We start from the raw sequence: 25,954 nt of genomic DNA on the forward strand, positions 1-25,954 counted from the left end.
ATAACGTCCAGACTTTCCTTGACCAAAATTCCCCCACTGCATGACTGGTGTGCCTAGGCTCATGTTGGAAGAAGTAGTATGTATCTTGAACTCGTTTTGGAACGTGGGTTCACGGAATTTAGTTATAAGGCTATCCGTGGCAGAAAATGTGACATCTGTCGCTTCAAACCTTTTGTGTGACGCCCTTACGCTGACCAAACAAATTTTTGGCGGCTGGTGCAACTATACTTACAGGGGAAACTCCACATCGAACCCCACTCAGATTTTGTGGTAAGATGGCCTAGTGGATATCCCGTCAAAAACTGAACACAGATCAAACATGAAAACGTGAGGAAGGTGTACTGTACTGTGAAAAAAATGCAAAATAGAAACAGTAAATGGTCCAAGTCTGACAAGTGCAATGTTAAGCGAAATTTGAATACCTGCGGCATCGTGGCTTCCGCCGGCACAGTAGCTCAGCGTTTTCGGCCAGAGGGACAGCTGCCCTCTGTAACAAAAAATCGAGTGAATGAATCAACGTTGAACTTGAAAAAGGGTCATTGGACGTCCGCCCTCAACAAATATAACGGCCAATAACGAACAAAATGAGGTAAAAAAGAAGTGGTTAAGGTGGTGGACTCCCTCGTGCAATTTATTGGTTTCTTTTTCTGTCTGTCCGTTCACTGAAATGTTTATTCTCTTAGCGCAGTCTTGGCAGTTGTCATTCTATACGTTGGTTGTAGAATATGAGTCGTGCGGTAGAATACGTTACCGTCGCAAGTAAATATGACTAACAATATGAGCAGGCAAGATACCGCATAGACGTCTCACAGAAATGAAAACAACAAATAAGCGGGTGTAAAATATGATACAACAACGAATTCAAGAGTCAAAACTTCCGAATCGGAACGCAACTTCAGAAACGTTAAAAACGTATGTTTCGACAGAGCACAAAGAAACTATGTGATAGTGAAACTGTTGCATTCATTTGTTGCAGCTTATGTGACAAACTATTAGATTTTCGTTATTTCCTTAGGAGTGATCACATTCATATTCATACGAGCACCTAAATCGGGCAAGGGGGCATATCTCACTCACTCACCAGGCGTACAAATTAGGTGCATCGATTTCTATCATATGACAGACGTACTGTCACTAATGCCATGTATGACACATGAGAAGTGTTTTCCAGTGGATGATTCGGTTGACATGTCGCGTTGTCATCAAACGTTTGTGGTTCCCATTTGAAAACCAGTTGCTTCAGGCGCACGCACGCGCGCTGTTGTGTACCTATCTGGCGCACTCGCAGGTTTTGAAAACATCGATGTAGAATGGCACATGTATACCGGAAGTCGACTTTCAAAATTTGTTTTTCCAATGAATATGCGCGATCGAAAGTCTATGAAACTGAAAGGTTGATAAGAGACGAAGTTAAACTTGATTACCACGAACTTATTGAAATACATCTCTCCATAGTGGGCAGTGTCCAACCTGATTAATTATGCATTATGTGACAGAATCATTCGAGATACTAAACATGGACCCAAATTTCGTCGCTCCGATGGACATGTTGAAGAGGTAACTATTGATCATGTGGGACTAGGATTACGAAGTATACTCATCTTCGAACTTCCCTTCGAGGTTTCGTCTGACTTGTTGATTAATGCCCTATGCGCATATGGAACAATGCTTAACCACGTGGAGGAAAAATGGTCCAACTTCCACGACCTACCCCGTTCTCAATGGGGTGCGACAGATCAGAATAGAACTGAAACAACATGTACTCTTATACTTATTCATCGGCGGATGCAGAGCAATAGTCATCTACGATTAACAACCCAAAACATGTTCTGGACGCGGAAAAGAAGGCCACGCCCGTTCCGAATGCGTGCAGCGGAGGACTGTGCGAGTTCCATCCGGCAAAACCGTGCCTTCGCCAACGCCGACGTCGCGGCGCTAACGTATGTGGACACGTTTCGAGCAGATCCCACCCTGAATGATGACGAGTCCACAATCGTCACAGTTTACGGCAGCCACCTGCTACAGAGACAGCCACCTGCGAAGAAACGACTTCCAATTCTGCCACTCCGGAGTCGGCGACGCAGTCGACCAATGGGTAAGAATCGGTAGAGGGATGGAAATTGATCCTACGGTTGATCCGACAGCTGCTTTCGCCCCTGAGCGCCGGGAGTCACTTCCGCGCTTCGACACGACCGCCTAAGCGACACAAGAAATGACGGCTAGCGCCGTCTGACACCTGCCTAATGCACTCCACGGCAGATTGAGTTGCGTGTGACGACGACAAAGTGAATCTGGATGCAAATCGAGAGGTCCTTCTTCCCCCACAGCAATACGACGTGAATCACACGAAACAGGGGCAAAATACAGACCCACTAGACGGAGATCCGCCGGTAAATGTCTCTCCAGCCAGTGCAGCAACAGCTTTGCCTTCGATCAGCCCGACGGGAGAAACACGTCGGAAGATGGACCTTCAGCATAGGAACTGGGCCGCTGAATCGGATACTGATCCACAGATCGACGACGCAGCCGCAGTGACCGGTGTGGTGTCCACCGGATGTTAACCACGTAGAAGATGCAGACGGTCGCACAGACACCATGTCGCCGGGCAGCAGCACACAAGTCGACATAAGCGTTAATGTGCGCTTTACGCCCTGAGGAACAGCGGCGTGTGTATCTAACGGCCCCTGTCAACATTAATACAGTTCGAACACCGGCCAAATTGCAATTATAACGAGACATGCTGCGGGCGTCAGACGCCGACATTGTCCTTCTACAGGAAGTACAGGGCTATTACAAATGATTGAAGCGATTTCATAAATTCACTGTAGCTCCATTCATTGACATATGGTCACGACACACTACAGATACGTAGAAAAACTCGTAAAGTTTTGTTCGGCTGAAGCCGCACTTCAGGTTTCTGCCGCCAGAGCGCTCGAGAGCGCAGTGAGACAAAATGGCGACAGGAGCCGAGAAAGCGTATGTCGTGCTTGAAATGCACTCACATCAGTCAGTCATAACAATGCAACGACACTTCAGGACGAAGTTCAACAAAGATCCACCAACTGCTAACTCCATTCGGCGATGGTATGCGCAGTTTAAAGCTTCTGGATGCCTCTGAATTTTCGGCGCGGTTGCAACAGCTCATGGAAGAGGATGCGTTCAGTGCGAAACTTGTTTTCAGTGATGAAGCAACATTTTTTCTTAATGGTGAAGTGAACAGAGACGATGTGCGAATCTGGGTGGTAGAGAATCCTCACGCATTCGTGCAGCAAATTCGCAATTCACCTAAAGTTAACGTGTTTTGTGCAATCTCACAGTTTAAAGTTTACGGCCCCTTTTTCTTCTGCGAAAAAAACGTTACAGGACACGTGTATCTGGACATGCTGGAAAATTGGCTCATGCCACAACTGGAGACCGACAGCGCCGACTTCATCTTTCAACAGGATGGTGCTCCACCGCACTTCCATCATGATGTTTGGCATTTCTTAAACAGGAGATTGGAAAACCGATGGATCGGTCGTGGTGCAGATCATGATCAGCAATTCATGTCATGGCCTCCACGCTCTCCCGACTTAACCCCATTCGATTTCTTTCTGTGGGGTTATGTGAAAGATTCATTGTTTAAACCTCCTCTACCAAGAAACGTGCCAGAACTGCGAGCTCGCATCAACGATGCTTTCCAACTCATTGATGGGGACATGCTGCGCCGAGTGTGGGAGGAACTTGATTATCAGCTTGATGTCTGCCGAATCACTAAAGGGGCACATATCGAACGTTTGTGAATGCCTAAAAAAACTTTTTGAGTTTTTGTATGTGTGTGCAAAGCATTGTGAAAATATCTCAAATAACAAAGTTATTGTAGAGCTGTGAAATCGCTTCAATCATTTGTAATAACCCTGTACGTACCGAGAGCTTCCTCGATCTCTATGGGTACGATACAGACATTGCACCCAATACAGACGGGCTGCAGCAGGACAGCGATACTCCTACGTGAAGGCATGGTAGCAGAGGATGTGGAGTACCTGCCGTCACCGCGAGGAATGGTGCTTACAGAGCTAGAAGTACGGATTGTCAACATCTACGCACAGTCGGGGTCCGACAGAAGGCGCTATCGATCCCGATTTTACGCAGAGGAGATTGCGCCACTATTCTTAGGCCGTTATGAACATATCTTATTTGGAGGCGACCCCACCTGCGTGCACGCACTAAAGGATCAGCACCCACGCCATAAATGATTCCAGGAGCTGCGGTAACTGATACAGGACATGAGTCTAATTGACACATGGGAGGCTATACATGGAGACAGACGCGGTTATACATATGTCAAAAGTCACTCTGCAAGTCACCTCGATCGAATATACGTAACATGTCTTCTCGAACCTGCGATCCATATGCACGGTCTCCCGTAAGCCGTCAACGAGTGTGAACGAGATGTCTGGAAATTGAATACAGTGCACCTCAGAGAACCTGAGGGCAGCTACTTAATCGAGGACACTTGGCACATATGTGAACGACGCCTCCCGCCGTATCCGACGACGTTGCAATAGTGGCTGGAATGCGTTAAGCATGTATTGTGCCGAGCGTTGATTGGATACGGAAGGGAGCAGATGATGTGGAGGCGCCACACGACGGAATTTTATTTCACGGTGCTCCGCGAACTTTCAGAATACGCACCATTACAGGATCGCAGTGTTGCTATAAAACGAGCACAGGCCCAAATCATTTCCATAACGCGACGCCGTCTGGAGCTCGCAGTCCGCGCAACGGCCTTTGAACGAGTCTGCGGCGAATCCCCGTCGATGTATCACGTTATCAGAGAAAAACAACGTAGCCGCAGAGCTTTAATACAGACGGTCACCGTACGACAAAGCAAAAAGACATTGCCAACGCCTTCGTGGAGCAATACGGTCACCTCTGTGAAGAGCGGAACACGATGAGGCAGCCTTCCATGATATCCCACGAATGCTATCCGCGACGGTCGAGCGAGAGTTAACGGGAGAAGTCACAAACGACAACGTAATAGAATCGCTCGATAAGGAGCGTCGAAAAAGTCGCCGGAGCCCGACGGGTTTCCGTTACAGTTTCATCGGAAATTTAAAGCTCTCATGAGTCCGCGATGGACCACCAACTACAGCGAATTGATGTCTCCCAATGTGCTACTTTCGCCCGCCTTTGTGGAAGGAATGGTCATCCCTATCCACAAACCATCTGGCGCCACAATGATAAATGCCTACCGACCACTGACCCTTCTTAATTGCAACTACAAGATCTACACCAGGACTCTTGCAGCACGTTTCAAACGCGTACTGCGCCAAGTGATATCACTCGACCAAAGCCAGCTAGCAAGGGACAGCAACATACAAACGGCACTCAGCGAATAACCGCGACGTGATCACGCTGGCAACCACATGTCGACTCCGGGATGCACTGGTATCGATAGATTTCGATCGTGCCTATGACAGGGTGAGCCACTCCTATCGTGTGGAAGTGATGATGCAAATGAAGTTTCCACAGAGTTTAGTCACCGTCATGATGCAACAATTCCACGGCGCCTCATCCGTAGTGCTCATCAATGGACGCATGGCGGGACCCATCACCATCTCACGATCGGCCAGACAAGTGTGCCCACTGTCGACGACACTTTATGCCATCACTATAGAGCCGCTGCTCTGCGGGCTCCGGACCCTACTCCAGGGAATGACGGTAAGGCACCATTACTTTACATGCACAACATAACGCGAATGACCCTGTGCTTTTAGCAAGGTCGAGCGACGAGGCAAGAGTGGCTTCACATTGGATAAATTTTTATGGTTTGGCTACGGAAAGTCGTATGAACATGGCAAAGTCGAGAACGATGAACATCTGGAGAGGACTCCCGGCGAGAAGTGTGGCACCATTAGAGCCGACAGACAAGATGAAGTGCTTGGGAATTATCTTCACTACAGATGATCGACACATGGCGGCACACAGATACAGACATCTTCCGCAAACAATTCGTGCGGGTGTTCGAAGTCACAGATTAAGGGCTCTAGACATGAGACAAAGGTCGCCTTTGCCAACAGTTGTCTAGCTTCTCGCATCCTCCATCTGACCTAAGTTCTTCCTATGCTGGTGATGTTCGCGCCGAATCCTCGTGGCATTAGGATATTTTGCGAACAGAGGGCTGCTTTTTGAAGTCGGATATGGAACTCTCACCCTCTCTAATAGTCGTGGAGGTGTGCGCCTCGATTCTAGCCAACCGACGCGCCGGAAGTGGGCAAAGAATGTCTCGTACATTCTGGCTTTCCGGTAGGCGCCAGGCCACACCAATCGGCGCCGCTACCCTGGCACCCCATTAGATGACAGGGGGGCCTCTTGTGTGCTGGGTCGCGCCCCCCTGCACACCTCCGCATCCAACCTCAGCATAAGCTGCCGCAGCGCCGCTGTGTTCGGCACGCGCACGCACACGCACCTGCACGTGGCCCTCTGAGGTGAGTGGGTGGCCGTCGAGCAGCCACGACACGGAGGGCAGTGGGGAGCCCGACGCCTCGCACTGCGCCGACCACGCGTCGCCGGGCCGCACCACGGCGCTGCGGAACGTCGACAACAGGACGGGCGCCGCGTCTGCAACACAGTTTAGGCGCTCAGCTGAGTGACCGCCTCGCCAACTCAACCTCCTCGACTTTCCTTTCTGCTTACAGCATTTGAAGGTCACTACCTGGACATCAGTTCAATTTCCTAAAGCAGTACAACACAATTCTTTAAAAAAATCAAAGGATTGCCAGCAGCTGAGTCTGTAGCATCTGATTATTTTATTTGGAGGTCTTTGGCTCTAGTAGCAATTACTTTCTACTTTTATTTTTTAATTTAGGTTTTATGCAATCCTCAACCTGTCCAATATCCACGCAGGAGATTTTCATATTCTCTCATTCCACATGCGCAAAACTATAAGGCCTACAGGAAAAATGAACAGCACCTTTTTGTAGGAATTTTAATGTAGCTGAATTTTGGACTGTGCTGTGTTTCCGCTGGGGTCACAGTTTTCGATTCATCGAAGAAAAACGCGTTTGAAGGTCATTTTTGCACTTGTTTTTTGAATAGTTTGAAAGCTATGACCTTTAGCGAAAACGTATCGCAGCACAAAATTTAACTACATTATATTTCCTACGAAAATGATCTGTTGATCTTTTCTATAGGACTCACAGTTAGTATGTAGTAGCTAAATGAATATGAAAATTCTGCACGTGGTATTTGAAGGCGTTGTAAGTTCCACAAAACTCTTGGCTAGGGGCGGCTCAGTCACCCTATATAGTATTATACAGTGGGAGTGGTAAATGACAAATATTAAATCGTATATGTAAAACATTCTCGGCGTTCTTGCCGCGTCAGTTCTGGATAAAAACGCCAACGCCATATTAAAAACAAAGAACTGGAGAAATCGGCAATTGCGGAGCACAGCCTCACGAACAAACATAAAATTTTGTTCGATGAAACAAAAATTCTGTCCCATGCCTCCACGTACCGGGATTCTGTTATTAAGGAGGCTGTTGAAATAAGAATGAGCCAGAAGAACTTTAACCGCGATAGCGGATACCATCTGAGCTGTGCATGGAAACGAGCGCTTGATGCAGACAAGCAGCAGAGACGTTGCTTCCAAGGTTTACATTCCAACGGAGCCGGTGGCGCCACTGGCGCACACAGTGACACCATCTGCGACAGCAGTACGTAATCGCCCGACCAATCACAAGCCGACCAAGCAAAAGCCGTCCACGGGCTATAAAAAGGCCATCACAGCAGCAGTGAAGACAGTCAGTTGCTCCTTGCGAAGAAGATGGAGGATATCGTCGAAAGCTTGAGATTTTATCCCGAATTGACGCGGCAAGAAAACCGAGAATGTTTTATATATAAGTCCCGTCGCGAAAAACTTCATTCCAATTAAATCGTACAGTGGAGATGCTGAGTCGCAGCTACGCACAATGGAAAGACTGTCAGCAAGTAAGCTTTTGGCCAAAATCGTCTTCGTCGTACACACACACACGCACACACACACACACACACACACACACACACACACACACACACACACTTACACACACTCCTGCAAACGCAGCGCACACACACATGACCACAGTCTCTGGCTGCTGAGGCCAGCTGGCCTTGGCAGCCCAGAGACTGTGTCCATGTGTGTGTGAGTTGCGATTGCAGGAGCGAGTTCGTGTATGTTGTCTAATTCAAATGAAGGCTTTTGTGGCTGAAATCTTACTTACTGGCAATATTTTGTTCTGCCTATCTGTCACTCAGCATCTCAGCTATATAGTGAGTAGCAATTATCCTTTTTGTATTAAGTCTTTATTCCACCCTGGATTTTCCAGTGTTTAAATAATAAATCGCAACTTTTTAATAGAAATTTAATCTTTCTAACTTAAACAAATTATTACACGAAAGAGTGAGTAATAAAAGAAAATAAAAATTTGGTACAAAAATGTGAAACAGAGAGACTGAACAATATTATTTATTTACATAATTCAACGATGTAATAACTGTTACTTAACTTCTCACAGAGTGATAAAATAGTTACACACTGACTGAAGGAGCCCATGGAGAAATCGAAATACAACAACTTTGGAATAGGAACTTACGGTCTTTCAAGTAATCGTGAGCCAGTGAAGGCTTTGGAACGTCAGCAACAAGGATAATCAGTGTACACGCTACTTTCATTACATCAAAGGTACTATGCTGTTCACTCAACAATGTTGTACATTGCAGAAGGTGTTGAAGATGACGACCACCATGGCATGACACCTTTGTTGAAAATTCTGCTGCATTCCACCAAGTACCGTACAACAGATATGGGGCGAACCTCGTCAGTTGCTGCTTGTGTCCAGCCAACAAATGCTTCTGCTGTCACGTACACGGGATGTTTAACATGAGCTCACACTGAGACAGGAAAAAGAAAGCGTCAAATGAAGGGACTGTACTGGCCATGCATTTGGACCTCCTCTCCGATCCACCACCTGGGATATGTGGCACTGAGTATGTTATGTACTCGAACAGAAAATGATCCATCTACTCCATCCACATCTGACGACACATGTTAAGCACTACACCTACTACCAGTTCAGTCCACAATACTTGCAGCGCCTGATGATGTTCGTGCAATGCCTTGTGCACTTGTTAGAGTGCATCCGAATGTTCTATGAAGATATTATGCCTGTATTAAATGTGGTGGTCGCCATTTTGAAGACCTTCTGCATTGTACAACATTGCTGAATAAACAGTATACTATCTTTCCTGACTCAGACCGTGTGTGCATTCATAGTTCTTCTTCTTGTTGACAATGCAAAGCTTTCACTTCCAAGACCATAAATTCCTATTCCAATGTTGCACTTCGTCTCTTTATCAGCTGCTTCAATTAGCGTGCAATCTTATAGTTCGCCTGGTGAAATCATAATTAATAGTTATTAAACAGTGATTTTAGTAAAAATAACATATTTTCGCTTTTAATCACAAATAGTGAGAAAACAAACAGCAGTTTCAAACAGATATACGAAAGGCCTTACTCTTGTGTCAAAAATTTATGTTTATCGACAATATTGTTCAGTCGATAGAGAAATATTTTATTTTCTATTGGATGTTTCGCATCTCTGTAGCCAATTTTTATTTATTTTAAGTATTCGTGCTTTCATGTAATTAGTAATTAAAATTAAAAAGATAAAATTTCTATTAAAATATGACTCAATATTTGTTTTTTTAACAATTCCAGTTCATAATAAATTTATCATTGCTAAATAGATGAAAAAAAAGTCTGACAGAGAGAATCGAAACTAAGTCATCCAAATACAAGACGTACATGCTACACATTCAGCTACCGGCTTTGCTTTTAATATTTTGCAAATGGTTTCACTGAATACTCTCAGAGACCTAATTTACAAAGACATTTTTTCGACTTTTTTGAGAATTTCCTTGTATTGACTTATCATCCTTTAAGTAAGACAAAGATTGAAGAGTGTATAGCAGTCCATAAGGTATCATTGTAGGTTGATAAATTGTGAACTGTGATATTTTAAAGCAGTGCATGTTGGGACTGTTTTCATAATCTATTATACTATGTCTAAAATACACATTTAATAATTAAAACAAATTCATGAAAAATTACATGCAGCAATTTCACAAAACGCAAACAAAAACTTCCTTGAATAGTGAACAAAGCAATGTTTGCAATTGGTCAACTACAAGTACAGAGCATTATGGAATGCATCACAAGTATTGTACTGTATTCTAACGACGCAGCCATATCTAACAGAGCGGAAACGCCAGTATTCCATATGACTCGACTACTCCATAATACCGAAATCTCCTCTACGTATAATCGATGTATTAGTATGTAATCTTCGTGATAAAAGTTGATCGTGTGTCGAGATGAACTATCGATAATGGGGAGCTGGTGTCGGTGCACTTGTGTGGCCGTAGCATAGTGTGCCGGGTCATGGATTTATTATGTGTGGCGCTATCCTGCCGAGATGTGGAGAACTTCAGCGTGAATTGAACTAATGCGGCCGGCCGAAGTGGCCGTGCGGTTCTAGGCGCTGCAGTCTAGAACCGCTACGGTCGCAGGTTCGAATCCTGTCTCGGGCATGGATGTGTGTGATGTCCTTAGGTTAGTTAGGTTTAACTGGTTCTAAGTTCTAGGGGACTAATCACCTCAGAAGTTGAGTCCCATAGTGCTCAAAGCCATTTGAACCATTTTTTCAACTAATGCGGACAATGGGTTTACGCCGACCGAGAGTAAACTGTGAATGTACCGCGATATTTAAAGGGATGAGCATTTCTGACCAGTGCTATAGACACGAAATGATTACTTGCAGTTGAAAAACGCAAGAGCGATATTAACACGAGTAGTTTCAGTACCCGGTGCTAGGGCCGGCATTCTGTGCACATGTTGAACAAGTAATCTAGCATTTTCATGTTGTATGACTTGTTCAACATGTACACAGATACACATATATATACAGCAAGCCAATACACCTTTATGTGAGGCATATTTGGTGCACACATATTGAACAAGTCATCCACTATGCTCGCGGTACACGCAACATAAATATAGTAGGCTGATACAGCGGTAGCCGCCGAGCCGAGAGGACGCGTAGCAGAGCAGCAGCAGCACTTGTGCGATAAACTGTAAATTATTTTAGTCTTTGTTTTTGTTCACGTGCTTCTGCAAAGAAGTGAATTGTACGTGTGTATTTTACTGCTGGAGTTTCACAAGTCCATGGAATTCACAATGGACATGAATGGAAGCAAATGATCAGACAGGATGCTTAAGTTACCTGTTACCTGTCAGAGTGGTATGTAGATGTATCATGGATCCCATACCACTCAAACTGCACAAGCGCCACAGCATTACAAAGCCTCCACCAGCTTGCACAGTCCGTTGCTGATATGCAGGGTCCATGGATTCATGAGGTTGTCTCCATACCCGTACACGTCCATCCGCTCGATACAATTTGAAACGAGACCCGTCCGAGCAGGCAACATGTTTCCAGTCATCAAAAGTTCAACGTCGGTGTTGAAGGGCCCAGGTGAGGCGTAAAGCTTTGTGTCGTGCAGTCATTAAGGGAACACGAGTGTGCCTTGGGCTCCGAAAGCCCATATCGATGATGTTTCTTTTAACGGTTCACACGCTGGCACTTGTTGATGACCCAGCATTGAAATCTGCAGCAATTTGTAGAAGGGTTGCTACTCTGTCATGTTGAACGATTCTGTTCAGTCATCGTTGCTTCCGATCTTGCAGAATCTTTTTCCGGCCACAGCGACATCGGAGATTTGATGTTTTACCAGATTGCTGATATTCACGGTACACTCGTGAATTGGTTGTACGGGAAAATCTCCACTTCATGGCTACCTCGGAGATGCTGCGTCCCATTGCTCGTGCGCCAACTATAACACTACGTTCAAACTCACTTAAATCTTGATAACCTGCCATTGTAGCAGCTGTAACCGATCTAACAACTGCGGCAGATACTTCTTGTCTTACACAGGCGTTGCCGACAGCAGCGCCGTATTCTGCCTGTGTACATACATCTGTATTGGAATACGCGTGCATATACCAGTTTCTTTGACGCTTCATTGTAGTATAAACTGTGTACGATAGCGTGTAATAGTGTACATGGCCCTGTTTGTATAGCTTTTGTGACTTCAACGGCTTGTTCAGGAATTTTATGGTTAGAATGATTGGGTATATTATATAGCATGTCTATTTTTATTGTATTTCATAGCGAGTTTCAGGATTACTCTATTTATTCCTGTGGCCTAGTCGTACGTGTTTTTCACACCAAGACCTCGAACACTATGTTAAAACGTAAAGGTCGAGCTACATGATGATAGCGTAAATATTGTGATTTCGTTGTATGGCTACTGTACTGGTAATGACGTGTTGGTGGTAGTTACAGGTGGAACACCTGATGTTCTGTTTGCAGTTCCCTCATGTTTACTTAACTACAGCGAGGTACCGAACAACTGTGCTGCCTGCATATTGTATTTATTTTTATGATACGCGTATGCCATATGACTGGCTTCATTGCTTGCGTATTAATATACTGAAGGTAAAGTGCTTCCTGTTACATTTTTAAAGTGGTTTTAAATTTTATATAAATTAATTTAAAATTATTACAACGAAGTAAGTGTAATGTACTCTGATTTGGATTATTTATTGTAAGTCTGCACTGTAACATCCTTGGATCGTTGGCTTGTCTTTATGCTTTATATGAGACGACATATTTTTGTTTGTAACTGCTACTACAGTGCAACCTGTTGGCTGGTTGTAACATGTATGATGTTAACTTGGGAATCTCAGTCTTCTTTCTGCTAATGTACGAACATGAGCTTGTACATTCAATACAGTATGTACATTGTTTTGTGTAATGGTTATTTTATGCTTGAATTGCTGATATGCTACCGTCTTCTTGTTCATGAAGTATCGTTCTATGATATGACATGGTACAATATGCATTTGATGAAGATTCAGTAAAATGTATGTTATATTCGATGCTATATTCTTCGTTTGTGTAAAATTGTATTACGACCCTTTACATCTGATTGCGGTGTGCTTGAATATGTTGATCCATGAATTACAGATCTGAACTCGGTCATCCAAAATAAATACTGCACACACAATAGCGATCTTGGCTGTTTGGAGTTTAACTTCTGTTTTTTCATTATTTTCATAACTAAGTAATTTGGAGCATTATGTCTACCGGAAAGTGGACGCACTTTACGGTTCGTAGGAACCAAACTTGAACTATTTTGATAGTAATGTTTAACAATATGGACGTGTTGTTTCGTGGACCGCTCCGTGTTACTAACTCCTCAGCGCCACCGACCTGTCAAGATTATCGACTTATCGAATCGTGCGTGACAGCCAGAATGGCGCGCAGCTCAGACCCTCGTTGTGCCACCCTCGACTAGGACATGTCACTCACCGCCCAGACTGATTTCGGCGGTGCCCTGGGCCGTCTCGTCGTTGTTGGACACGATGCACTGGTACATGCCCAGGTCCGACCGCTCCACCTGCTCTATGCGCAGCGTCTGCAACAAGCACAGCGTCAAAAGTTCACAGGCACCAAAAAAGATCTTAGTACTACTAAATTTCTATCGTAACTCACTAATATTTTCCATTACATCATTTACTTTTGCATAAATAGGAAGGCAAGAAGCTTATGTGCTAAGTCGAAAGCTTACTTTAGTTGCCACCGACAAAGACAATGTGAAGGACAATTAGTTTTCCCCTGTCCAGACGACCAGACTAATGTCTGAAAGAGAAGCTGATCTGTAAAGATCTGCATACAAACTTCAAAAATTCTCACTAAGTGCAATGTGAAAATATCAGAAACTAAAACAAAGGCAGAAACTGGAAATTTAAATTTCAAGAATAAAACTTTCAAACAGTAATAAAATAAAGGGACAGGTAATAAATTTTATGTACACTGCCTGACAAAAAGAAGTGAAACACCTAGAATTTCAGGAGGAAACTAAATGAAATCTAACTGGTTTTTGGAGAATTCCACTTTATTTCAGTAACAACAATGTCGAGTCAAATTTAGAAAGAACTTAGCAGTGTGGATGTAGTCGTCAGTGTGACGCTGGACTCCTCTCTGGACTGTATGGATGCTCTGATTCGATTGGGAAGAGTGTCACAAAGCCGTTGTATCCTCTTTTTGAGGCTTTCTGGCGAACACTTGTTGGAACTGGTTCTAGACATCCTGGGTGCTGGCACCGAGGCGGAGTTGACGTCCGAGCTGGTCCCCCACGTGACCCATCGGGGACCGGTCCGGGGACCTTCCTGGCCACAGGACTACCTCAGAGTCACACAGACAGTACACAGAGGAGCGCGCCATGTCTGGACGAGCACGGTCCTGTTGGAGAATGGAACCACAATACTGTCGCATGAGAGGTAACACACGAGGACGCAGCATTCTGGTGACGCACCATTGTGTGAACAAAGTTCCCAGCAGTTGTCACCGTAAGTCACAGCTCACTGCTCCCCACACCGTGACACACAGCTGTCCCTTACTAAAACGTTGGAACAATGGGATCTCTCACCCCCTCCCCCCCCCCCCCCCCCCAGGACGCCGCCAGATCATCCGCAGTAGTGCACAGCCGCGGAACACGATGCAACGCCCTTCATCAGGTGTCCACGCTTCCGTGCCACGCCACCACTGCAAACGCGGCCGTTTCTGTTGAGCTGTTAACGGAAACGTACGCATGGGACGGTAATTCGCTAGTCCGGCTGCTGCTAGTCTCTGAGCAATGGTGCAGGATGACAGAATGTTGCAGGAACTCCGTCAGGTCTTTTCAGATGGCAGCCGCAGATGTCAATGGATTTAGGATTTGCCCCTGTGCAAACAACACGACGATCCTCCATTTTGGTGGTCAGATGTGGTTGACTGCAACATTGACAACGATTATGTCTGATCTGCATCAGGCCTATGTCACATCCGAATGCTCTGTTAATCGATTCGACTGACGAACCAAATAGAGACCAACAATGAGTCCCCTTTCAAACAGTCAGGTACTGATAATGCTGTCTCACACGAGTACGCTGCATCTTCGTTTCTTTCACAGTGATCACGGAAAATCTGACGCTGTTCACGCCCCCTATATACACTACTAGACTATAAAATGTATCCACAGATTGCGAATACATTTTACTGGACACAAATGGAAATTTGTGCTGCACCAGGAGTCGAACCCGGATTTCCTGTTTATCGTGAGCGATCGCCTTAACCACTTCGGCTACCCGAGAATGCTCCCGTGCCCATAGTGATGGCACATTATGGGATTCCCTCAACAGGGAGAGACAATGTTTAGCTCGTCAGTTTGCCTTGATTTGGCATGAAACACAGCTATTGCAGTGTCTGTGTTGTTGGATGCAAATGTCCTCGACAAGCTGAAGGACATTTGGACCGAACTATACAGACAGCGTAAAATACAGACAGTGCAATAACTACAGTAATGTACTCTGGTGGCCATTCTGCCTGCCACAGAGAATTGTAACTCCTACCATTTACACACCCGCCAATGGTGTTTGCGTGAATGAAGGTACATTGACATTCGAAAATCTCTTCTGGATGCTTTCCTTTTTTGTCAGAGAGTCTAGATTGTTGTCTGAGCTGTTGCCGTAAACTAGTGAAACGTTTCATTTTTCATGAGATTTCCACAGAGGCATTGTTATAAAATTACGAAAGAAGGCAGACGTGGAGACATTTGGAATCTATCGTACTATTAGTCGGGCTTGAACACTGTCGTCCAGAATAATAGAAAAGGAAACAGAAGACGTATCAGTTCCTGGTCATGTCCGTCAGCTAGTGGTGGTCGCTATTGTGGACTCTAGTATCTGTTTCCTGGTTTATGGAGGATGAAGACTGTTTTCCAGCCTGGAGGGGACGGATCTCTCTTAGCTTAACCACAGTCGAGAGAGTATACAGAATGGAAACTCGGCTGCAGCCCATGCGCCAAATTTTAGTGCGCATACACGAAGTCTACCATACTGAAACCGAGTAAACAACTGTTTCTGACACCAAAAGCGAACGCATACGTTTTGTTAACTATCAGTTGCGTGTTTTAGCTGCTGGACTTAACTAAAAGTAACGGTTGTTTCATGTACTGTTAAAGTTAGAAGTATATAATGAAAAGTAGCAAGAGAAAGGACCACATAGGAAAGTAAACGAGCAGTTTTCGAAAAGCAGCTGATACCAGTACTTGAGAACAACGAATTTTCCGATTTTCTTTGTGGAAACAATAAAATATCGTTACACTGTAAAAATACTGCATGTAAATGAAACAAAATTAGATCAAATATTGGAGTTAGTTTTTCTGTTGAAGTTCTCTTTTTCCTTTAAAAATTTAAAATAGGCTTGTTTATAATTTGCGCTGTTTCTCACTACTGTATGTAATATCTCGGTTCCCATTGTGAGGAAACTAATTGGCGAACAAAACTGAGTCCTTTCGTATCTTATAGTTTCATATCACAGCTCGATGACGAAGTATTTATTTTTTCGGTATTGATCATAGTTACTGTGCATAAAATTTGAAAGGTTTGCGGTGAAAAATGTGGTCACTGGCTACTTTACATTTGGTTCATTTTAAGTGATACGTTGCTGTGTACTAAATGTAGCCAACATATCGAATTTTCTTTTTTTTTTTTTTTTTTTTTTTTTTTTTTTTTTTTTTTTTTTTTTTTTAAATTTGAAGGAAAGCCACATTTCACAACAGCATGAAGAAAATAGAAGTCAGAGGAATTTATTTGAGCGCACTACCTGTGGCTCCAGGTGAATGTAGCCTGCAGTTCAGTGGTGAATAATTCCTGCAAGTAAATCAACGTTTCTCAAATTAATGAACGCAATTTATTTTCTGCTTACTGCTGGAAGAGAATGAAGGAGGAGACATTCCACAGCAACACTTTACATGACGGAAAGCTGAAACACATCTCATATTTAGGACAAAGCTTGACAAAAACTATTTTGCAACACATATTAGTCATCATTTATCATACAAATATTTTTGATATTACATAACATGTTAGAGGTCTGGGCTTAATTCAAACCATTCGTACAAATTAAATTTCAATGCCGCCTACTGTCTTTATTTAAAGTAATATCAGTGTCAATTCGAAACAAATTCGTTGACTGCGAATGCCATCAGCTGTGTTAGCTACAAATATGCTACCCATTAGTGACGTGCGAAAATTTGTTCCGAGCTGGGACCTGAACACGGGTCTCTCGTTTATCGCGAGGAGTCGCCTTAACCACCTCTGCTACCCGTGAACACCAGTTTATTTCAAATAAATTTCGGACGGCTGTCAATCGTCATTAATGACTGTCCATCCGGACGTGCTAGTAAATAATTCCCATGTGGTACTTTCAGGTTGAAAACATGAATGAAAAATCCAGCACTGATATAAACACTAAAACTCTTCAAGAGCGTCCCATAACAGTTGGTTGTGTTGGAAGTGAAGTTGATTTATCAGCTCAAAGTCCCAGAAAAGAAGTCTTAAGAAGCAAAATAAAATTTCTGCAAGGAAAAAACCGATATTTAACGAGAAAAGTAGTTACATTGTCGTCTGAAGCTAAAAGCAGAGATAAGTCACAGCTTTCCAATACGAATAGTAATGAATTGGAAACCTTATGTGACAAGTTTTTAACTAAAGATTTACAGCAGCTTGTTTTACTAGCGCTTCATTTCACAGAAGTTTTCGTTTATTCGGTTAACTTCTTCCGTTTCGTAAGTGTGCCCATTTCGAGCCGTAGTAGTAAGGAGCTATCGTTTCGCGTTTACTCGGTTCATTATGTCGTTGAGCGCAACGCTCGACTTCATAAAAATCAAAGGAGCCGCCTTTACTTTCCTTTCTTTAAACTGTCTGTTCTGTGGCTTAATCCTGATAAATTGTGGTAGTCTAGACGGACCCTGCAAGATGGCTTGTATTTGGTAATGCCCTTTGGAAAAGAAACTTCTCCGAGGGGTGGCAGAAAGCAACGCCTTACAGCAAGTACTATGTGCGTTGCCAAAAAATGGCCAATTGAGATACATACATTCTGCTCTGAAGGGTGATTTGCTGGAAATCTGCTGGCAATTCTCGACCGGGTGGGACAGGAGTCGTGGGCACTGTGGGGCGGAACTCGAGTGTTTATGAAGTGGGCAGTGAGGGAGTCTCGGTTGTGAAAAGGGGAGCGAACCCGTGCCAGATCGGCTGATGTCTTAGAACGTGGGATATCAGGTAGCGTCTGAAGGCAACAAGGCGGATCTGGTGAGAACTTATGGAAGACAATAAATTCCATATGTTCCTCTGGAAACCTATGCTGTTTTTGTGTGTGTCCTCCCTTTTTTACTCTACACTCTTCTCCTATTTTGCTTGTAGAGGAGATATAACAAACCAGTGGAAACGGTGTTGTGAGTTTTTATTGTGCCAGTTTACCAGTCCAGTGGTTGGGTCTGAGAGCTTTTCAAAGGTAGATGGATTGCTTCACGCCAGTGATTAGTGGTATGGAAGAAGTGAGTATCTGAACCCTGTCTCGCGGTTTAGAGCGACACTGGCGACCATGTTTAGCACGATAGTATACGTGCAGCGGTGCTGCGATTTAAGGAGGGTGAGACAGCGGACGTTTCCGAGCAAGTCTGCCGGGCGATGCATCGCGCCATTTCACCTCGCGCTCCGTAAGCCGGTAGGGTCCCTTTCACACGAGCGACTTCCTTGCTTAGTTGACTGCCCGTGGCTAAGTGCAATGTGAGTCTACAGCAACACTCCTGGCTATTTGTTCCTGCACTGAGTCATGCCTATCACGAGCACTCGTCAGCGCCAAAACTGGATGTGTTAGGAGAGCTGTCTGTTGTGCGGTTTGTCACCGGAACTGTGAGAGTGACGTCCTCAGACAACATGCGTTTCACTAAAATGCCGAAATATAGTAACAGAATCCAGGAACAAGCAATGTTAATAGCGTTTGTTAATGACACAAGCAAAATTCATGGCGAATGTTCTTGACAGAGGTGATATAGTAAATTCTTCACGCTCTTGGCAACTGAAAGAATAAGAATTGTCGTCCAAACGTTTCAAAACATCTACATTTAATCGCTCGAGGAAATATATACTTACGATAGGCTGCCGAAAATGACACCTTCGAATTCTTTATGAGAACACTCTTAAAATATTCAAATAAAACAAACTTTTTTAGCATTCTACGTCTTTATTCTTTATGTCTACATATTTATTTCTGAACATAGTCACCGTAAACCACAACCACATTTATATGAAGATGGTATCTGTTCTTTCGGACATGTCCCAAAGAACAGATACCATCTTCATATAGTTAAGGCTAACCGGCCATTGACTTTCTTCTTCTGTGCTGGATGCACACGCATTGCCCGAACTCTTACGGGACTCGGTAAAAAAAATAAAAAAAAAAATGGCTCTGAGCACTATGGGACTTAATATCTTAGGTCATCAGTCCCCTAGAACTTAGAACTACTTAAACCTAACTAACCTAAGCACATCACACACATTCATGCCTGAGGCGGGATTCGAACCTGCGACCGTAGCAGTCACACGGTTCCGGACTGAAGCGCCTAGAACCGCACGGCCACCGCGGCCGGCTGGACTTGTTAAGATTGTCTGCCGCTTGTAATGAGTGTAATGGGCAGGGGCACTATGAATGTAGTGTGTGGAAATTAAATTGGGAATGTGGGTCGCACGGGGAGCGTGTAAGGGATGACTGCCTGCAGTCGCAGTATTGTCTGTGCCCTCGGCGGCTCAGATGGATAGAGCGTTTGCCATGTAAGCAGTGGATGTGTTCGAGGCCCGGTCGGGGCACACATTTTCAAACTGTCCCCGTTGATGTACATCAACGCCTTTCGACAGGGTTTTGATTTAATTATCATTACAACCACATTTCTCCAAACGAGAGACCAGTTTGATGATACCGTCGCTGTAGAACGTTTGACTTTGTTGACAGAGTTACAACCTCACCTCTGCTTGCGCCGCTTTATCACTACCAAATCGAAGTCGTCGAAGGTTCCGTAAGTTTCGGAAACAGATAAAAATGGGATACGCCAAGTCGGGTCGGTACGGAAGATGTTTGATGAAGTAAATCAAAGGAGTCGGATGTCGCAGCGCTCGCGTGTGGTCTGGCACAGTAATGCTCAAGGAGAGGGTGTTCCATCAGAAACTCGATTACAGCTCGCTGTTTCACACGAACCGACATAGTCAACTTACACACCGCCAAGTCACACGCTACAATGCGGAACCCTCCAGCGAGAAACTGTCAGTGAAGTGGGAAAGTCGACCGAGTAATATGGATGCCGTGTAATACCTTAACCGACACTGAGACCATAATAAAAATTCGGAGGCATTACTTTGTTCACGCCTTCCTTCAAACACATGAAACAATATGCAGAAGACAGCAAATAGCGCGAAATTTAACTTTACGGCCGGCCGAAGTGGCCGTGCGGTTAAAGGCGCTGCAGTCTGGAACCGCAAGACCGCTACGGTCGCAGGTTCGAATCCTGCCTCGGGCATGGATGTTTGTGATGTCCTTAGGTTAGTTAGGTTTAACTAGTTCTAAGTTCTAGGGGACTAATGACCTCAGCAGTTGAGTCCCATAGTGCTCAGAGCCATTTAACTTTACGCTCGTGTCTTATTTTCTTAGTGAGCTTCAAATAACGTCGAGAATTATATTCACATTTAAATACAATTGACTGTTTCACTTTGTTGAAGCAATTTTTGATAGGCATTGTAGTTCAGCGTCCCGTCCGCGACCGTGTGTCGCTAGTGTCGCCATAGGAGCGAGAGAGGGAGGGAGAGAGAGAGAGAGAGAGAGAGAGAGAGAGAGAGAGAGAGAGCACCAGAGCGAGTGAGACCGCACAGCACTGCTCTGGACTGTCCCGCGGTCAAATCTAACGTAAACAAAATATTCTATTTTAGAATTAATTTTATGTAAGGGATATAAAGTCTCATTCTTACTGTTAGTAGTTACAAGTAAGTATATTTTGTTATACTTCGTGCAACATTTTTTTGTATCCCTTTACGGAGTTTAGAATTCGGATCCGTAGTTTGATGTTTTGTTCGTAATAATTTTAACTGACAAATTTGGAAAACTTATTAAAATAGAATTAAGGTTATAAAGCTCTTTAATTCTTACAGTCAACATTGTTAAAGAAGACAATTAACATTTTACACGTTTTTCTTTTTCGAGGAAACGATTTTTTCTAGACTTGGAACAATAATCCGTGAGACTGCTAACCTCAAAGAATTGGTCAAATTTTTATCGCCAAGGAATGAACGGTTCTTAGTTTTAGCAAGCTTTAAAAGAGAGAAAAAGCGCTCACAAATATACGTGGAACCAAACATTGAGAGAACTTTGACGGCGTGCTTGTGCAAGACAGCTGCAAAAGTCATCCAAAGTTTTACACATAAGAAAGCGGTCCTTCAGGCGGATATGGTACTGTAGGTCAATCAGCTCTAGTTGAAGCACTTGTGGGACGTCCTCTGCCCGAAGGGAAAACGGACGAACAAATACACTCCTGGAAATGGAAAAAAGAACACATTGACACCGGTGTGTCAGACCCACCATACTTGCTCCGGACACTGCGAGAGGGCTGTACAAGCAATGATCACACGCACGGCACAGCGGACACACCAGGAACCGCGGTGTTGGCCGTCGAATGGCGCTAGCTGCGCAGCATTTGTGCACCGCCGCCGTCAGTGTCAGCCAGTTTGCCGTGGCATACGGAGCTCCATCGCAGTCTTTAACACTGGTAGCATGCCGCGACAGCGTGGACGTGAACCGTATGTGCAGTTGACGGACTTTGAGCGAGGGCGTATAGTGGGCATGCGGGAGGCCGGGTGGGCGTACCGCCGAATTGCTCAACACGTGGGGCGTGAGGTCTCCACAGTACATCGATGTTGTCGCCAGTGGTCGGCGGAAGGTGCACGTGCCCGTCGACCTGGGACCGGACCGCAGCGACGCACGGATGCACGCCAAGACCGTAGGATCCTACGCAGTGCCGTAGGGGACCGCACCGCCACTTCCCAGCAAATTAGGGACACTGTTGCTCCTGGGGTATCGGCGAGGACCATTCGCAACCGTCTCCATGAAGCTGGGCTACGGCCCCGCACACCGTTAGGCCGTCTTCCGCTCACGCCCCAACATCGTGCAGCCCGCCTCCAGTGGTGTCGCGACAGGCGTGAATGGAGGGACGAATGGAGACGTGTCGTCTTCAGCGATGAGAGTCGCTTCTGCCTTGGTGCCAATGATGGTCGTATGCGTGTTTGGCGCCGTGCAGGTGAGCGCCACAATCAGGACTGCATACGACCGAGGCACACAGGGCCAACACCCGGCATCATGGTGTGGGGAGCGATCTCCTACACTGGCCGTACACCACTGGTGATCGTCGAGGGGACACTGAATAGTGGACGGTACATCCAAACCGTCATCGAACCCATCGTTCTACCATTCCTAGACCGGCAAGGGAATTTGCTGTTCCAACAGGACAATGCACGTCCGCATGTATCCCGTGCCACCCAACGTGCTCTAGAAGGTGTAAGTCAACTACCCTGGCCAGCAAGATCTCCGGATCTGTCCCCCATTGAGCATGTTAGGGACTGGATGAAGCGTCGTCTCACGCGGTCTGCACGTCCAGCACGAACGCTGGTCCAACTGAGGCGCCAGGTGGAAATGGCATGGCAAGCCGTTCCACAGGACTACATCCAGCATCTCTACGATCGTCTCCATGGGAGAATAGCAGCCTGCATTGCTGCGAAAGGTGGATATACACTGTACTAGTGCCGACATTGTGCATGCTCTGTTGCCTGTGTCTATGTGCCTGTGGTTCTGTCAGTGTGATCATGTGATGTATCTGACCCCAGGAATGTGTCAATAAAGTTTCCCCTTCCTGGGACAATGAATTCACGGTGTTCTTATTTCAATTTCCAGGAGTGTATATCCATCGGCTGGCGTTCGGGCGGTCCGCACGGCCAGCTAAGCGGCGCGGCTCGGCCACCGCAGCAAGATACGAATTCGCCCGGGGCGCTGGCCGCGGGCGATCGCGGGCGCTAGCGCCCCAGGGGCACAGTCTGGACCAGCCTGGTCTAAACGTTTTTTTGTCCAAGTATTACAAAACGCAAATACCTTTTTGCTTTCAAATATTTCGTTTTTTTTTTTTTTTTTTGTGAGACTTCTAGCAAAAATAGGCCATTGTGCAACCTCGTACGACGAAAACAGTGAAAAATAGCAAGATAAAGACTAAAATGTAAACGTAGTGTGACTAGGGCCTCCCATCGTGTAGACCGTTCGCCGGTGCAAGTCTTTCGATTTGACGCCACTTCGGCGACTTGCGCGTCGATGGGAATGAAATGATGATGATTAGGACAACACAACAACCAGTCCCTGAGCAGAGAAAATCTGCGACGCAGCCGGGAATCGAACCCGGGCCCTTAGGATTGACGTTCTGTCGCGCTGACCACTTTTTCATTTTGCTCGATATTGTTCGTTACGTATGATCTGGGCGGTCATCACATGACATCCGTTCAAGTTGATCGTTGATTCCTTTATTCACTTTTTTTTTATTACAGAAACCTACCGGCTCTCTGACCAAACACGCTGAGCTACCGTACCGGCAGCACTCAGTTACCAGTGGCGGACGATAAAGACACAAAACCTATTACTGTAATAGAAGTGGTGTAGGTGAGACCAGGTTAACTTCCGATGTTAGCAGTGCTCCGTTTCTTTGCGCGCGCAGTGGGCCTAAGTAGCGTGATCGGGATTTAATGTCTTCACACTCGGCACTGCCAGATGATCTACCTGCCACGTGGTCAGTGGCTGATTCGCATGAGGCACGCAGGTACAGTGAGTAACATTATTCGTATTCGCAGGAAATAACTGAGAGTAATATGCTGGAAGTAATATGCCATCGGTGTTATTGGTTTCTTTCACAGTTCGCGGGAATGTAAAGTAACTGTGAATCGAAGTATCCCACTAGCTGTTCGGAAAGTGGTTATCTATTTCGGAAAAGCAGGAATACCAGTGCAAAAAATTATCGATTCTTACAGTGCACACATTAAGTACACGAAACCATTTGCAGAAAGAACTGCTGTTTGTGATATTCGTAGTTTCCTTGCGCGAGTGTCAAAGCGTGTTTCTGTGTGCTTTCTGTACACAAAGTAACTCAGGGGCTTTTCTCTGACGTATACGAGCCGTAGAGAAGTCACAGCAGGAAGAGCTGCTGATTAAACTGCATCGCTAATTAAATTACATTTCCGATCGCAGATCCGGATTGCTTGTACAATTACGAATCAAATGACACTAATCAGGGATTGACTGAGTTATTAATTCGATGGTCAACGAAAAAATGAATGAATACATTATACTGAATCAATTTTCCCAGCAATCTGAGACCACTGGTGGCCAACCCGAATAAAAATTGGCGGGGCCGGAGAAATTTTCACAGCCATAGATTAATTATTATTAATTACGGACAAGATGGAGAAATTTTGCGGTTTCGGGGCATAGATTAATTATTGTTAATTATGGATAAGATGGCGAAATTCTGTAGTGGTTCCGAGCCGTTACATTAAATTTCAAGCCACAGCAACCTCTCTCGATGTGCAAGGATACAATCCCTGCCATTTTTCGCAGAATTGGTGCCACTTCAGTCCTCCCAGCAGCTGAACTGGCCTAAGCGGACTGTAAGCGTGACGCGCCGCTAGGTTGGCTGCTCTGGCTGGGGGAAGTCCTTTCTGCCGGCGGATGCATTGGCCATCAGCACTGACAACAATGCGCAGAGCCGCTCTCAGGATCCAACTTCCGGGTTGAACTTATTTAGTGATAGCAGTAGAGCGCGTGAAGCCATCCTTTTCGGTATTCATGAGCTTGATTCTGTTACTTGGTAACAGCCTTGAACGGTACAGAATAAAAGTTAAACCGTTGCTGAAGTTATGTTCACAGTACGATAAAGACCCATAAATTCGGATGTGAGGATAAATGTAAAAGTTTCTAAAGAGTAAGACCAGAAAGGAAACAACGCTAAAATTATACAGCACAATGGCTGTTTCAACTCTGCAATACACAAGTGAAAGATAGATACGAAAAGAACGCACTTCACTGAAATGACTTTCTTTATCTTTTTCTTAAATGCTACAGTATACTGAATGGATCAAGGGTCGACGTGATTTGTGTGTAACTCTGTTGACTCCCTGTGGAAAACTGAAGAGGTCCAGGAAGACGAAAGGAACGATGCGCACTGGAGGAGGCAACGTCTGAATGAAGGCGATGCTTGTCCTACGCTATCTACTCAGAGCTGAACGGTATGGCATGTTGCTAACGTCATCTGCTTTACAGGAGTACCAACGGGCTACTCAAAGACTTGTGACTTATCATGTCTAGATGCCTTTGTGCAGGCCAAGGGCCAATGTATAAAAGAAAAAAAAAATTGCAGCTCTTATAATAGTTGAGTCTGAAGTCCACATCAGCTATTTCTCCCACACACCATCTGCGAACGGAACAGGAAAAAAGCGCGATATGTGGTGCAATGAAACGGTTCCTCAGCTAGTCAGCTTGTAGTATTTCTTTTCTTTATTGGTGTTTCATTCCCCCAAAGTGGAATGGCCTAGCAACAGTAGGTAACTGCCCTTACGCCATCAGGTTTTTAAGATACAATATGGCTAAAAGCAAATATTAAAAGGTAAAAAAGTGCAGATGATATAGATTATAACAGGTAATCCTAATGTGATAACAGTTATTTCCAGGTGAGCAGTGTGGTGTGCTGGATGGGGACACTGATGAACCTTTGGGTCAGCTGGATGGCGACGTTTGGAGGCTCAATGACCAGTTCCAGGTCGATGAATGAATGGAACGCAAGGAATTGGGTAACAAGGGCATAAGGGCTTTTTGTCAGTTTGGGTTGCTTATATGGGGGGCAAGTATGCACTCAG

At 45.0% G+C, this 25,954-nt stretch overlaps 1 protein-coding gene across 1 annotated transcript in view; it reads right to left on the reverse strand.

The window, feature by feature from the left end:
- LOC126455744 (Down syndrome cell adhesion molecule-like protein Dscam2) overlaps positions 1 to 25,954 on the reverse strand; it is a 192,788-nt gene that overhangs the window by 89,242 nt on the left and 77,592 nt on the right. Inside the window, exons 5-6 of the mRNA XM_050091512.1 lie at positions 13,458 to 13,563; positions 6,452 to 6,603 (exon numbers count right to left, since the gene is read on the reverse strand). Of these exons, the coding sequence (XP_049947469.1) occupies positions 6,452 to 6,603; positions 13,458 to 13,563 (258 nt within the window). The remainder of the gene's footprint in view (positions 1 to 6,451; positions 6,604 to 13,457; positions 13,564 to 25,954) is intronic.

This window comes from Schistocerca serialis, chromosome 2 (assembly GCF_023864345.2).
Source record: "Schistocerca serialis cubense isolate TAMUIC-IGC-003099 chromosome 2, iqSchSeri2.2, whole genome shotgun sequence".
Classification (NCBI taxonomy): domain Eukaryota; kingdom Metazoa; phylum Arthropoda; class Insecta; order Orthoptera; family Acrididae; genus Schistocerca; species Schistocerca serialis.